The sequence below is a fragment of the Paramisgurnus dabryanus genome, chromosome 23 (assembly GCF_030506205.2).
Source record: "Paramisgurnus dabryanus chromosome 23, PD_genome_1.1, whole genome shotgun sequence".
Lineage (NCBI taxonomy): Eukaryota > Metazoa > Chordata > Actinopteri > Cypriniformes > Cobitidae > Paramisgurnus > Paramisgurnus dabryanus.
Genome location: NC_133359.1, coordinates 4,440,015 through 4,455,511, shown reverse-complemented (window position 1 = coordinate 4,455,511; position 15,497 = coordinate 4,440,015). Strand labels below are relative to the sequence as shown.

The window sequence follows — 15,497 nt, the reverse complement described above, 5'->3', positions numbered from 1 at the left end:
AAACGTTTAACTTTTTATATTAGGGTGGCCATTCGTGCCAGTTCCGCCGGACACGTCCCGAACATGTTTTCGGGTTCGTTCTCCGGAAGTTCGCGTTGCTCGACCGCATACGTCATCGAGGTTCTCACATTTCAGTTAAAATACATTAGAAAATTAAGATGTATTTATTTTAAGACATACAATCATTGTAGTTTCATTCTTACCTTGAAATGTAACGGTTGCTTTTCTGAAATTAAACCTGAAATATTAAACCTTGATGACGTATGCGGTTGACCAACGCGACTTCCGGAGAACGAACCCGAAAACATGTTCGGGAGGTGTCCGGCGGAACTGGCACGAATGGCCACCCTATTTTATATTAGCTATTATTAGCCAACAAAACGTTTCACTTTTTATATTAGCTATAAGCTATCAAAACGTTTAAATTTTTTATATTAGCTATTAGCCAACAAAACGTTTCACTTTTTTATATTAGCTATTAGCTATCAAAACGTTTCATTTTTTTATATTAGCTATTAGCCAACAAAACGTTTCACTTTTTTATATTAGCTATTAGCCAACAAAACGTTTCACTTTTTATATTAGCTATAAGCTATTAAAATGTTTCACTTTTTTATTTTTAGCTATTCGTCGTCAAAACGTTTAACTTTTTCATGTTAGCTATTAGTCAACAAAACATTTCACTTTTTATATTAGCTAGCCGTCGAAACGTTTAACTTTTTTATATTAGCTATTAGCCAACAAAACGTTTCACTTTTTATATTAGCTAGAAGCTATTAAAATGTTTCACTTTTTTATTTTTAGCTATTAGCCATTGAAACGTTTAACTTTTTCATGTTAGCCATTAGTCAACAAAACATTTCACTTTTTATATTAGCTAGCCGTCGAAACGTTTAACTTTTTTATATTAGCTATTAGCCAACAAAACGTTTCACTTTTTATATTAGCTAGAAGCTATTAAAATGTTTCACTTTTTTATTTTTAGCTATTAGCCATTGAAACGTTTAACTTTTTCATGTTAGCTATTAGTCAACAAAACATTTCACTTTTTATATTAGCTAGCCGTCGAAACGTTTAACTTTTTTATATTAGCTATTAGCCAACAAAACATTTCACTTTTTATATTAGCTAGAAGCTATTAAAATGTTTCACTTTTTTATTTTTAGCTATTAGCCATTGAAACGTTTAACTTTTTCATGTTAGCTATTAGTCAACAAAACATTTCACTTTTTATATTAGCTAGCCGTCGAAACGTTTAACTTTTTTATATTAGCTATTAGCCAACAAAACGTTTCACTTTTTATATAAGCTAGAAGCTATTAAAATGTTTCACTTTTTTATTTTTAGCTATTAGCCATTGAAACGTTTAACTTTTTCATGTTAGCTATTAGTCAACAAAACATTTCACTTTTTATATTAGCTAGCCGTCGAAACGTTTAACTTTTTTATATTAGCTATTAGCCAACAAAACGTTTCACTTTTTATATTAGCTAGAAGCTATTAAAATGTTTCACTTTTTTATTTTTAGCTATTAGCCATTGAAACGTTTAACTTTTTCATGTTAGCTATTAGTCAACAAAACATTTCACTTTTTATATTAGCTAGCCGTCGAAACGTTTAACTTTTTTATATTAGCTATTAGCCAACAAAACGTTTCACTTTTTATATTAGCTAGAAGCTATTAAAATGTTTCACTTTTTTATTTTTAGCTATTAGCCATTGAAACGTTTAACTTTTTCATGTTAGCTATTAGTCAACAAAACATTTCACTTTTTATATTAGCTAGCCGTCGAAACGTTTAACTTTTTTATATTAGCTATTAGCCAACAAAACGTTTCACTTTTTATATAAGCTAGAAGCTATTAAAATGTTTCACTTTTTTATTTTTAGCTAATAGCCATTGAAACGTTTAACTTTTTCATGTTAGCTATTAGTCAACAAAACATTTCACTTTTTATATTAGCTAGCCGTCGAAACGTTTAACTTTTTTATATTAGCTATTAGCCAACAAAACGTTTCACTTTTTATATAAGCTAGAAGCTATTAAAATGTTTCACTTTTTTATTTTTAGCTATTAGCCATTGAAACGTTTAACTTTTTCATGTTAGCTATTAGTCAACAAAACATTTCACTTTTTATATTAGCTAGCCGTCGAAACGTTTAACTTTTTTATATTAGCTATTAGCCAACAAAACATTTCACTTTTTATATTAGCTAGAAGCTATTAAAATGTTTCACTTTTTTATTTTTAGCTATTAGCCATTGAAACGTTTAACTTTTTCATGTTAGCCATTAGTCAACAAAACATTTCACTTTTTATATTAGCTAGCCGTCGAAACGTTTAACTTTTTTATATTAGCTATTAGCCAACAAAACGTTTCACTTTTTATATTAGCTAGAAGCTATTAAAATGTTTCACTTTTTTATTTTTAGCTATTAGCCATTGAAACGTTTAACTTTTTCATGTTAGCTATTAGTCAACAAAACATTTCACTTTTTATATTAGCTAGCCGTCGAAACGTTTAACTTTTTTATATTAGCTATTAGCCAACAAAACGTTTCACTTTTTATATAAGCTAGAAGCTATTAAAATGTTTCACTTTTTTATTTTTAGCTAATAGCCATTGAAACGTTTAACTTTTTCATGTTAGCTATTAGTCAACAAAACATTTCACTTTTTATATTAGCTAGCCGTCGAAACGTTTAACTTTTTTATATTAGCTATTAGCCAACAAAACGTTTCACTTTTTATATTAGCTAGAAGCTATTAAAATGTTTCACTTTTTTATTTTTAGCTATTAGCCATTGAAACGTTTAACTTTTTCATGTTAGCTATTAGTCAACAAAACATTTCACTTTTTATATTAGCTAGCCGTCGAAACGTTTAACTTTTTTATATTAGCTATTATCCAACAAAACATTTCACTTTTTATATTAGCTAGAAGCTATTAAAATGTTTCACTTTTTTATTTTTAGCTATTAGCCATTGAAACGTTTAACTTTTTCATGTTAGCTATTAGTCAACAAAACATTTCACTTTTTATATTAGCTAGCCGTCGAAACGTTTAACTTTTTTATATTAGCTATTATCCAACAAAACATTTCACTTTTTATATTAGCTAGAAGCTATTAAAATGTTTCACTTTTTTATTTTTAGCTATTAGCCATTGAAACGTTTAACTTTTTCATGTTAGCCATTAGTCAACAAAACATTTCACTTTTTATATTAGCTAGCCGTCGAAACGTTTAACTTTTTTATATTAGCTATTAGCCAACAAAACGTTTCACTTTTTATATTAGCTAATAGCCATTGAAACTTTAACTTTTTATATTAGCTATTAGCCAACAAAACATTTCACTTTTTATATTAGCTATTAGCCATCGAAACTTTAACTTTTTTATATAAGCTATTAGCCATCGAAACTTTAACTTTTTATATTAGCTATTAGCCATCGAAAAGTTTCACTTTTTAATATTATCTATTAGCCAACAAAACGTTTTACTTTTTAATACAAGCTATTAGTCAACAAAACATTTTACGTTTTATATTAGCTATTAGCCATCGAAACTTTAACTTTTTATATTAGCTATTAGCCATCGAAAAGTTTCACTTTTTAATATTATCTATTAGCCAACAAAACGTTTCACTTTTTAATACAAGCTATTAGTCAACAAAACAGTTTACGTTTTATATTAGCTATTAGCCGCCGAAATGTTTCACTTTTTATATTAACCATTAGCTAACAAAATGTTGAATTTTTTATATAATCTATTAGCTGAGAAAACATTTGAACTTTTTATATTAGCTATTAGCCAACAAAACGTTTAACTTTTTATATTAGCTATTAGCCAACAAAACGTTTATTTTTATTTTTATATTACCTATACGCCAACAAAAATGTCACTTTGTAATAAATGAAATTCTGTCCTTCTATTTAACAGGCCTCATTTGTAAAAGTACAATGAATCTGTGTAAATAATTTGTACATAAATTGTGCACTTAATGCTACAATTCAAAATCTCTTTTTGCATAATTTGTTGAATTCTGTTGTTTTATTTTTCAAATCTCATGTAGGTAATCCAATTTTAAAACCAATTTGCACACAAAAAAGTTTCACAATTTAAACCAAATTTAAAACTTGATCATTTCATAAACACTTTCTTACACTGACAGGTTTTTAAAAATAATTTATTTTTTAAGAGTTACCAGCATTTTGCTGCACATGTAAGTACACTCAATGAAACAGATGTTTTGTAAATCTGTATTTGTATTGGTCTTGGTGAAATAAGTGTAGCAGAATGCTAGCTGAGCTCGAAACAAAAAATACAATATAAAATAAGAGACTCAAATTGCACATCATCTTGCTCAAGTGCTTCTTTTTTTAATATACAGTACAACAGTATGCACATAGACTCTTATATAAACTCAATATAATCTTTGTATTGACAACAAGAATACACATCAAGGAGCGTTACAATCTAAAGATCTGGTTTGGAGATATCTGTTGGAGGTTACAGGCAGTATGTTTCTTGGAGTTTGAAATCTGTGACACTGGCTACATTTTGGAAGAGACTGCTCTTCACAGGGTGAGCTCCTTCTGAACACTCCACAGCGTCTCAGCGCTCTTCACCAGTTGTTTCTCCTCCTCCGGCTTCAGGGTCATGTGGACAACATCTGTCAGACCGCTGTTACCCAGGATGCAAGGCACGCTGAGGAAGACCTCTTCATTTACACCGTGCATTCCCTGTAAACACACACAGTGTCAGGAAAAGGTACTCCATAAAGAATCTCATAGTCATTTTCAATTATGGCAAAAATGTTATCTTGTCATGAAAAACATTTTAGTGAAGCAATCTTATATCTTTGAATGTAAGTCTCAAAGATGCAATCCCAGAATCCACTGCATTTAACTTATCCCAGACAGCAGAAGACTCTGTGGCGGATCCGCACCAGATCTGTGCCAAAGTCGTCAGATCCGCCACGGAGTCGTCTGCTTTCTGGGATACTTCAATGCCGCTTTGGAAGATGCTTTTATCCAAAGTGACTTGCAGTCAACTTTTTTGCAGTCAACTTTTTTTTAATCGCGACTAATCGTTGCCGAGTAAAATGTTTTGTTAACATCATGTATGTGTGTGTACTGTGTAAAATAATTATGTATATATAAATACACACAAATACATGTATAATTTTAAGTGAAAAAATATTATAATATTATAATTATACATAATATAAATTACATATAAATATTAGGGCTGTCAAAAGATTAATCGCGATTAAAAGTTATCATCTATAAATAAATACACACATACATGAATACATTTAAGTAAAATGTTGTTTATGTATATATTTTTTCATTTATTTATAATTTTAAATATATTAAAATCTAAATAAATATGTATATACATGTAAATGTTTCTTAAATACATATATGCGTGTGTGTGTATGTGTGTGTTTGTTTTTGCATAATATATATGTATTCACTGTATTTGTGTATATATATATATATATATATATATATATATATATATAAACACAAATACAGTGCATACATATATATTATGCAAAAACAAACGTTTATTTTGTATGCGATTAATCGCGATTAATCTTTTGACAGCCCTAATAAATAAATAAATAAATGTATATATATACACACACACACATGTAAAAAATTACAAAATAATTACACAGTGCATACATATATATTATGCAAAAACAAACTTATTTTGTATGCGATTAATCGCGATTAATCTTTTGACAGCCCTAATAAAAATATAAAAATGTATATACACACACACATGTAAATATTTCTTAAACATATACTTGCATCTGTGTGTTTTATATATACAAAATTATTATATACAGACAGTACACACATACTGTATATGATGTAAATGAAAACTTTTATTCTGCAACAATAAGTCGCAATTAATCGCTTTGCAGACATAAGCAATAGGTACACACATGCTGCCTGTTTAAACCCGCATAGTGTGGTTTTAAAACAGCTTATGATTATATAACTATTTGTACTTATTCTTCATAATGCATCACAATATTTACTCAATTTAATTGATCAAATCGAGCCAAATGAGAATCTCACCTTGACCAAGGTAGAAACAGGGTGACACTTGTGCATGTTCTTCAAGAGACTTTCACACAGGTCAGCTACAGACATACCAATAGCCCAGGATGTGTATCCCTTCAGCTTAATAACCTCATAAGCACTGCCAAAACAAACCAGATTGATGTTAAACACATCTAAATGTCCACAAGTCCAGTCTAAATACACTCACGCAAAAATTTACAGAGCAGAGAACCCATATTTATTACAAAACGTATACAAACAAAACGAAAAGACCCCTGAGTCCCTCGTACTATATGACTTGACTACAACTGGTTACAGCATAAATCCAATATTGCTTTTAATGGTCGTCTTGTTGGTTATGGATTATTCACCTGTCAACCACCTGCTTGTGGACGCTCTTCCAGTCCTCCTTGTCTTTTTCTGTACCCATGTCAGGGTTTAATCCCTGGAGAGACACCCCAGCCACGTTGACACCGCTCCACACGGGCACTACATGAGAGAAACATATTTAACATAAACCCAATAAGGCACGTGCATACTAGGTATGTGTGAAGATCTTTTTTTTTTTTTAAAGTGCATATTGGTTTCAATCCTAATGCTAACACTGAAGTTCGTTATGAGAAATGGAAGCAGGAAATTTCTGCATAATAGGGGTGTGGCCATTTGAATTGCCACTGCGGTCACTACCGTTGAGCTGGGTGGGCGTGGTTTCAGCAACCAGTCACCTAAGCACAACCCACGTTCTGCCACTTTCCCCATTTTTGGTTAATCCGGAAGTTACAGGCGTTGAATTGCTGCCAAGATGGCAACTGCCAGCTCCGCCCACTTTGGGCTTCAAAAATGCTCTACGGGTCAAATCATGGACACTACATCCATGTTTTATGCGGCCTACGGTCCTACCCTACTTTCCCCCTTTTGGAGGTACCTCCCACTTTTGCAGTACAAGCGCCCATTTGTAGATCTCCAGAAATTTGGTTAATTCAAGTTTGACTTATAGCCTAATGCCATTTAATACTGTGAATGTAAATACTTATAATTGAAAACACATTTAAGTCTCCAGGTCAGGTTTGCAATCCTCACCGCTGGAGTCTCCGTGTTCTCCGATCACCCAGCCGTGGCAGCTGGATGGATGGATGCCCAACTTCTCCCCCATCAGGTAACGGAACCTGGCAGAGTCCAAGTTTGTACCGCTGCCGATCACACGGTTCCTGGGCAAACCGCTCAGCTTCCAGGCCACGTAGGTCAAGATATCAACTGGAAAGAACACAGCATTGGTTGAGCATCTCAAAGCTTGAGGATACAATGGATTTAACCGTAATGTCAAGTAACTTACCGGGGTTTGACACCACCAGCATGATGCAGTTGGGACTGTACTTGACAATGTTGGGGATGATGAACTTGAAGATGTTGACGTTCCTCTGCACGAGGTTCAGGCGGCTCTCGCCCTCCTGCTGGCGAGCTCCAGCGGTCACAACGACTACTTTGGAGTTTGCGGTCACGCTGTAGTCTGGAAAATCATAGAAACAACATTCATCCACAATGTTTATGTGAATGGATCTCACTTTCTCACTGCTCTTCTCGAACATTTTTTGTAAACATCTGTAAAATCATTTTGCAAACTGAACTTGAATGAACATGCAAAGTACAATACATATCATTGAATGTTCCTTCTGCTTTTTAAACAAATAAAAATAATAGCATCTGAATCTAGGTCACATTGCAAGTATGATGTATCCTATGCCTGATGGAATGGATTGCTCTTTAAGAAGGCACAATGAGGGGGCAACGGGGGCCACTGCCCCCTCAGATCTGAATTGTGCCCCCTCAGTTTATGTTTGGTATTTATTGCAACGTTTAAAAATGAGGCTTTACAAGAAAGATAACTAATTGAAACTGTATAGTGTGTTAGCTAAAAATATAGCTAAAGAAAATTCCTTTAGGTTTTGTTATTTTTTTATTTGTTTTATACGTAACGGGGCTATGCATCTCCGACTGGCTTATGAATAATCGCACTAAAAGGATTGGACAGGAAATGATAAACATGGATTTCTGATGGCTAGATAGCAATTTTTATTGGCTGCCGGTCATGCTGGGTGCGTCTAATGTAACGCAACTCAGTGTGTTAGGTTTGCGGTGAGTCATCATGACTCGTGTTATTCTCAAGATAAAAATTTATGTAAAAAGCAAAACTGTTGTAACCTTGATTCATGAAACATTTACTGAGCTACATTTAGTGAGCTACGTTTTCCCCCATATGTTTTGGGTACAGGCAGGTGAACAGCACACTACCTGTAAAATTAAAATGAGTAAATATGGACAGGGTTTAATACAACATTTATTCGTGGGTTGACTTATGATAAGCGTTATGAAATTAGTTTAAGTTACATGGCGTCTTAATAAAGAAATTCAAGGTAAAAACAAGCAGATTACAGCTCTTCTAATTCTACGTTCACACCAGCCGCGGTAGAGGCGTCAAGCACGAGTGATTTCAATGTTAAATCAATGTGAAGACGTTGACAGGCGTCTGGAGGTCTTGCGGCGCAAATGAGGCATTTAGCGCGGTAGACGTGATTCTGCCACACACGAATTAAGCATTGCTGCGGGAAACGAGTTGAAAATTTTGATTTTTAACAGCAAAAACGCGCCACGTTAACCAATCAGGAGCTTGCTCTAGTAGTGACGTGATTACAGGAAGCGAGCAGGGTCGCAGAAGCCCCTCCCATGACGCCAATTTCCTCGAATGACTAGAATTTCACACGCGGCTTTCACGCGCAAATGAAGCGAGTAAACTCAAAATGTTTAAGCGGCAAACTAGACGCGGTAGACGCGAATTTGACGCCTAAAACGCGGCTGGTGTGAACCCACAGTTAAAAGGTAAGATTTATTAAAATTATGAATTTTTAAAGTTTTAAATTATGAAAATTTCAAGTTAAAATTTTATTAGTTCTATCTGTTTGGTTAGCCGTGCAGTATACTTATGCAAATCTTGTGTTTTAGGGAGTGCTGTGTTTAAAAATCTGCCAAAAGCAAATCTAAAGTCTAAAGGAAAGCAAGTTTTTTTTGTTTGTTTGTAATGTATCATTACAAATATCATTTCATCCGATGAAAATCTCACTTTTTCCATCTTTAAGTGCTATAATTGGGTCCCCAGTGCTTCTATCAACCTAGAAAATGTGAAAAAGATCAACCCAGTAACTTGGTTTTGGTAATCCATTCTCTGAAAGCATGTGAAAAAATTGGTAATTGAAATTTGTCTCCCCTTGTGATGTCACAATGGAATTTTTTTTTTTAATAATAATACCGCCCCCTAATTTGCACTAGCAAACCACGGCACTGCCATTTAGTGCAGAAAGAGAGAAAATAATTGACAGCACAATTTAGTTTAAATTTTTAACAAACAACCATTATGGCGATCAGTGTTTGCATTTCATCAGCTCATTTGCATTTAAAAGGACACTCCCAAAACGGCACATTTTTGCACACACCTACAAAGTGGCAATTTTAACAAGCTATAAACAAAATTATCTACATGGTATCTTGTGCTAAAACTTTACATATGTATTTGGAGGGCACCAAAGATTTATTTAAAATCTTAAACAGGACCCCTTTAAAGTTAAGCCCCCTTAATAATGTCATGTACCTCTGTCATTTCATTCTGCAGCCAGGCCTGTCAAACAACTACTATAAATTCAGTCTTCTTTGTTTACACGTCTTTTATGGCCTTACAAACTGACCTTTATCAGCCACAATCTTGTGTGTCTTGAGAAAGAGACTTCCATGCTGCAGATCCATAACCTCTCCTTTCAGCTTATCCTCCATCACGTCCACCAGCGCCAGTTCATCTGTCAGATCCTACACAAACACACCCACCAAACATGATCAACGCTAGCCTGACGTTGTCATACTCAATTCTAGTCAGAATTTGAGTCTGATACCGCTCCATTGAGCTATAATTATGAGGCGTGTCTCAACCGAAAAATGCCTCTGCACTCAATTGGATAGACCTACGACCAATCAGAGCAACGGGGTGTGAGACGTATGTTGAAATGACGTATTTGCAGCTTGACCGAACTGCTAGTTATTTCGCTACGACACACACTACAAGTCTGAGTTTGCGAACGTACATCAACACCTACTATGTTTACAACATTTCATTTATATCACATTAAGTCATACAGTAAGACTATCTCTTACCATTTGTACATTAGTTGAACTTCATCCACGACGATACCCATTACGTTTGCTTGTTATATCCATCTCGTCGTGCACACCGAGTTGCATCGCCGTGATACCCATTTTAGTTGCTTCTTTAACTTGATCTTTCATAAGTGCGACAACTTTTGTCGAATCCCGTAGGACGGCAAAAACATCAACAAATGCCTTGCTCGCGTTTCTCTGTTCCTCTTTTAAAATCAATGCTCTGTCGATATCTTTTAGAACAGACTCAATGTCAGAGTCCATACATCTGATTTCTACCGCGGCAGCCATTTCGTTGTAAACAACAGATTCAACACACGCGCTCTTTGGTGACGTGGTTGATTTACGTTACTGATCATCTGTCCATCATCATATAAAGCCCGCCCTGACAATTTGATTGGTTCGACCAGCTTTGGGTCGAGCATAGTAGCAACTCAACGGTGAAACTCCAGACCGATCTTCCCGTTCCTCAAAATGTTGTGGGCGGGGCTAAGATCGGCTGGCACCCAGGCTAGATCAACGCAAGTCTCACAGATAACATTTCATGAATAAATTATGACATTGTGTTGAATAATTATATTACTAAGCATGAATAGTTACAGATAGGTTTAATTAGTTTTACAATAGACGATTCTTCATAATTATATATACAGCAAGATGTTTGGGCATCTACATTAAGAGAAATGTTTGGAGAGCTGAACCCTTAAATTATGAATATTGGGTGTAATCTTGGCAAAGGTTCAAGGGCTTGAGACTTATTCAGAAGTCACTCAACGTTCAAAGGTCAGGAAACTTTTTGAAGCTAAAGCCATATAAGTTCAACGCCCATTGATAATTTAGAAACAACACTATACTCTAAAATTGGTGGTTTTAATCTCGTGAAATTGTATTCTACAATATTTGGGTCATGACAAATAAGTAATATTGTGATTCTTCATGTTAAGTTATTCAACACTGCGATGGTCATATTGCGGTGGTCTCGCATTAGTTTTGTTTTTTTGCTATTATTTTCACAGCTTCTTCAGTGTTTTTTTACAGACTTTCTGTAATAGTTTAGCCTTTAAAAAATTTCTGTAAAAAATGTAAATGAAATGTTAAAAATAGTTACTAGGAAAATTTAAATGTTTTGTCATGCCTTAAACGGATCAGTGAAATTGTGTAAGACGCACTGAAGTGCCATAAAATGCCCATCCTTCTTCAATGTGTTGACGCAATATCCACAGACAGGAAGTTAGGGCACAACCTATAAAGTAGCCCCTCCCCTTTTCAAAATAGCCAATGGGCTTTAGTTTACCTCGCAGACTGGAATGTGATAAAAAACTGAAGTGCAGAATGAAGTCATATAAATCATTGATGCGTACTTGGCAGAGACTGTATGTTTTGCATGTCTACACTTTCTAAATACGACTTTTGTCAATGTCATGGAGCACAGTAGCATGACATATTCATACTAAAAGCCCCAAAACATCAATTTTTATTTCATAAGGACTATATATTTTTTGAAGAAATGTCACAACGTATGAGAATATAGCACATTTAAACTCTAATTTTTCATTATATAATATAATATCAAGTTTAAAAAAAATAATCATTGTTGAATGAAATGAAATGCATATGTGTTGTCATATGAATCATATGATGGTGTTTTTATTGTAGTACATATCCAGTGCATCGACATGACTGACCTTGAGCAGGATGCTGACGGCGGCGGCCATTCCAACCATGCCCACCCCCACCACTGTCACCTTATTGGTGGGACCAGTAGGCTGCTCCTTGCTCACATGAACAATCAGTTTTTCCTTAGTAGAGGCCATTTTCTGCTACAAAATAAAAAAGTCTTCATTTTAATACAAATCATTTATTATCCTTTAAGAGCAATGCATAATACAGGACAGATGAGTAATTATGATGCACTAAGCAATGCATTATGGGTAATGTCACTCTTGGATCATTTTTAGGGCACATAATTGACATTCATCATGGGACTGTATATTTTGTTGGAGACAGTAGCTATTTTATCCTCTTCTCAAGTACAGTTGTAAAGGTTAAGGACCAAAGGATGCTGCTATTTTCATCCATCCATGCTCATTCTCTGCAGGGATGTGTGCACAGAGGCACGTACAGCATTTAAGGTATCTGCATGAATAATGCCGGCAAATTCCACGCAAGGACAAACAACAAACCACCTTAAGAGCCCCTAACATGATGCGTCACATTTATCAGACGAAAAATATAAACACAAGCACTTTAGAGATTATCCATAATAGATTTTTATTTATCAATTAATTGGAAATCATTTGCAAAAGTCGCAGTTAGGTTTAACTATCGCATTTACGCAAAATGAGTAAGTAATGCGGAAATCACGTACAAAGGGACATATCAGCCTACGTGATGAATGAAACAGGCTACACCTTGAGTCATTTTGTGCAAATCGGGATTTTTTATTTAGTGATGACTCAATGTAACCATTCAAACCACAAGTACCAGAATTCTCTGCATTTAAGGAAGCAGTGACGCGCATCACGAACGCGCATTGGACCACAGAAGATTTCTGTAAGCACGTAGACCCCTATGACTCACATAGCTACCTGATACAGACACGCATTTAATAAAATTGATGTATGTGCCAATACATGACACGTATAGAGCTGTAAATGATCGATGGATGAAAGAAAGAAAGAGAAGCAGGTTTGCTTAAGCATCATGAACTTGAAACGAGCATCAACAGGTTAAGTGGTGCGTTATAAGATTGCATAACAGCACAGTTAAGATGAATGTCTTCGTAAATACATACAGCATCATCTGTACATTAAATATAAACAATTGCGCATTCCTTTAAAAGTAAAATGCCAAATACCGTATCAAATATAGTTTTTACAACAACAACAAAAAAACATGATAAATACGGAATAGTACTTAACACCGCATATATCTATTTGAAGTTTATATTATTTAATAGTACTAGTTTTAATCTTACCTTTACGTAGTTGTTATATCAGAGTAAAGTCAGTGTTGGTCCGTGTCCGTAACTCCGCAGCAGTGCTGTCAAAGCGGCTGGGCGGCTTATAAAGCGCTGACGCTAAAGCCATCATTTGCATATGAATCATGTGGGCGTGGTTTTGCATCCCGTGGAGGAAGTCACGTCCTTACTGGGCAACGTCATTCAAGGGCCGTTACTCAATCCGGAATCTGCAGCCTCCGGAGGTCGCATATGTAGGCTGCATACGTCATCAAGACGGTCTTATTTCATAATATTAACAATTATAAAGTCAACTGCTATTATTAATTAATCGTAAATTGTTGTAATATGCTTATGACTTGCGAATGTAATGCTCAGGTAACTGAAATAAACCAGGCTTGATGACGTATGAAGCCTGCATATGAGACCTCCGCAGGCTGCAACCTTCGGATTGAGAATGCTCTAGAAGAGGATGCGGCGACGCACGTGCCTCGGTTATCGTAGCAAACAATTATTATTTTAATACAAATGTTTTATTTCTCCAAATATTCATTAATAAAGCTAGATACGCGTATTTCAATAATATTCAATAGGGTAAACCAGCAGGGTTTATCACGTTTCACATGTTACACAAATGATTTAATATTTGTTGGCATACAGTAGTTTGTTTCATAAATCGTTTTTGTGTTTCACAATAGTTTTAGGTGTTAAATTTAGATAAAAATCATATGCTGATGGCAGGTTCCAGTGTGACAACTTACCCCGTCCGATTGTGAACTGGGCAATAATGGTAAAAATGTTTTTTTTTTTTTTGTAGCAAGGATTTTATTTTATTTCTATACAGGCACTTTCAGAAATAAACCTATTTATAGAAAAAATTGAAAAAAACAAACAAAACAACAACAGTGAGATATAATATATTAATGGGGATGAAAACACACAGGCCCTGTGTTTTACATGATGATAACTCTTTTATCTCTCTCCGTGGTTACTTATTTCTCCTTATTCATCCTCTTTAGGAAACACAGAATAACCATCATTCCTACCAAAGGAATGCAGTGAATATGCAGTGTCATGGTTAGATGGATTGTGTTTTTATTATATAAACTATGCCCATATAATTCAAATTATTGTTTGTGTGTGTGTGTTTTGTAAGAGTACAGTACAACATGAAAAAGGCAAAAATGACAAATAGTCATAAAACACTTGTACAGGAAGCATTAAAGGATTTGATAGATACAGAGCCATGCAACCTTTCAAATGGATTCCAATGAAATTGCGCCATCTAGTGAACAAAAGAGATATATTTAATCAAGACATGCATTTACACGCATAAATTACTTTTCAAAACGATTCAGATGTCATTCTTATAGTGGAGTGATTTCCCGGACAGGGTTTAGATAAATCCAGGACTAGGCCTTATAGTTATATTAGGATATTTAAGTAGTCTTTACAAAAAACAATACTGGTGTGCATCCTGAGACAAAACAATGGTACTGATATGTCCAGATATGTCAGTGCAAGATGTTTTTAAATTAAGGCACCTCAAACATTCACTTTAGTCTGAGACTAAGATAAGCCCTGTCCGGGAAACCGCGAAACCACCCCATAAAGTTTAGTCATAACAGTAAAGTAATTGCGTCTACTTCATATTCCAATGTGACAGATTATACAGGACATTGCATCATCTTAAAGGAGTTGTGCTTTTTATTTAAATGTGCATCTAAAATGTCCTGTATATGGGTGTGTCAGACCTACATCAACATTAAAAAAGCTGTCTACATTAGCCTTCATTTACAATAACTTATTGCCAAATAATTTAAAATATACAAAAAAATTGCTGAAATATACTTTGAAATATGTTAACAAAAAAGTATTTTCCACCAATATATGTTTTTAATATTTTTAAATATAAAAAAAAATTATTAATATTAATTTATATTTATATTACATAGCATTTATATTCAAGTCGCAGTGGAAGAAAAACGTTGTTTATTTTGCAAACCTATAAACATAACTGTAAAAATAAACTTTTAAAGACTTTTTTTAAATGTCAAATAAATCTTTGGTGTCCCCCAGAGTGTAGCAGGGATATGTTGTTACACCAGATTATAAATAATTTGTTATTTTTTTATTTTTTTATTTGTTTTTATTACCATCTGTTTTTGGGTCTTTTATTTTGAAATCGTTGCGTCTGACGTCATATGTAGTGAGAGATTCAACTCGCAGCGCAATCTAGAGTTCGTCCTCTTTCCTGC

The 15,497-nt window shown here is 34.2% G+C and overlaps 1 protein-coding gene across 3 annotated transcripts; it reads right to left on the bottom strand.

The window, feature by feature from the left end:
- Positions 1 to 4,360: 4,360 nt before the first annotated feature.
- ldha (lactate dehydrogenase A4) lies at positions 4,361 to 13,364 on the bottom strand. Of its 3 annotated transcripts, none has more exons than XM_065292267.2 (8): positions 13,258 to 13,364; positions 12,026 to 12,100; positions 9,818 to 9,935; positions 7,417 to 7,590; positions 7,164 to 7,337; positions 6,455 to 6,572; positions 6,099 to 6,222; positions 4,361 to 4,745 (listed from the first exon to the last, which is right to left on the bottom strand). In XM_065292267.2, the coding sequence occupies exons 2-8, from the start codon at positions 12,092 to 12,094 to the stop codon at positions 4,581 to 4,583; spliced, it is 942 nt and encodes a 313-aa protein (XP_065148339.1). In that variant the 5' UTR covers positions 12,095 to 12,100; positions 13,258 to 13,364; the 3' UTR covers positions 4,361 to 4,580. The 3 variants fall into 3 exon arrangements, with proteins under 3 accessions (XP_065148339.1, XP_065148336.1, XP_065148338.1); XM_065292264.2 differs by having other exon boundaries at positions 11,966 to 12,100; positions 13,258 to 13,359; XM_065292266.1 differs by having other exon boundaries at positions 11,966 to 12,097; positions 13,258 to 13,333.
- Positions 13,365 to 15,497: the final 2,133 nt, after the last annotated feature.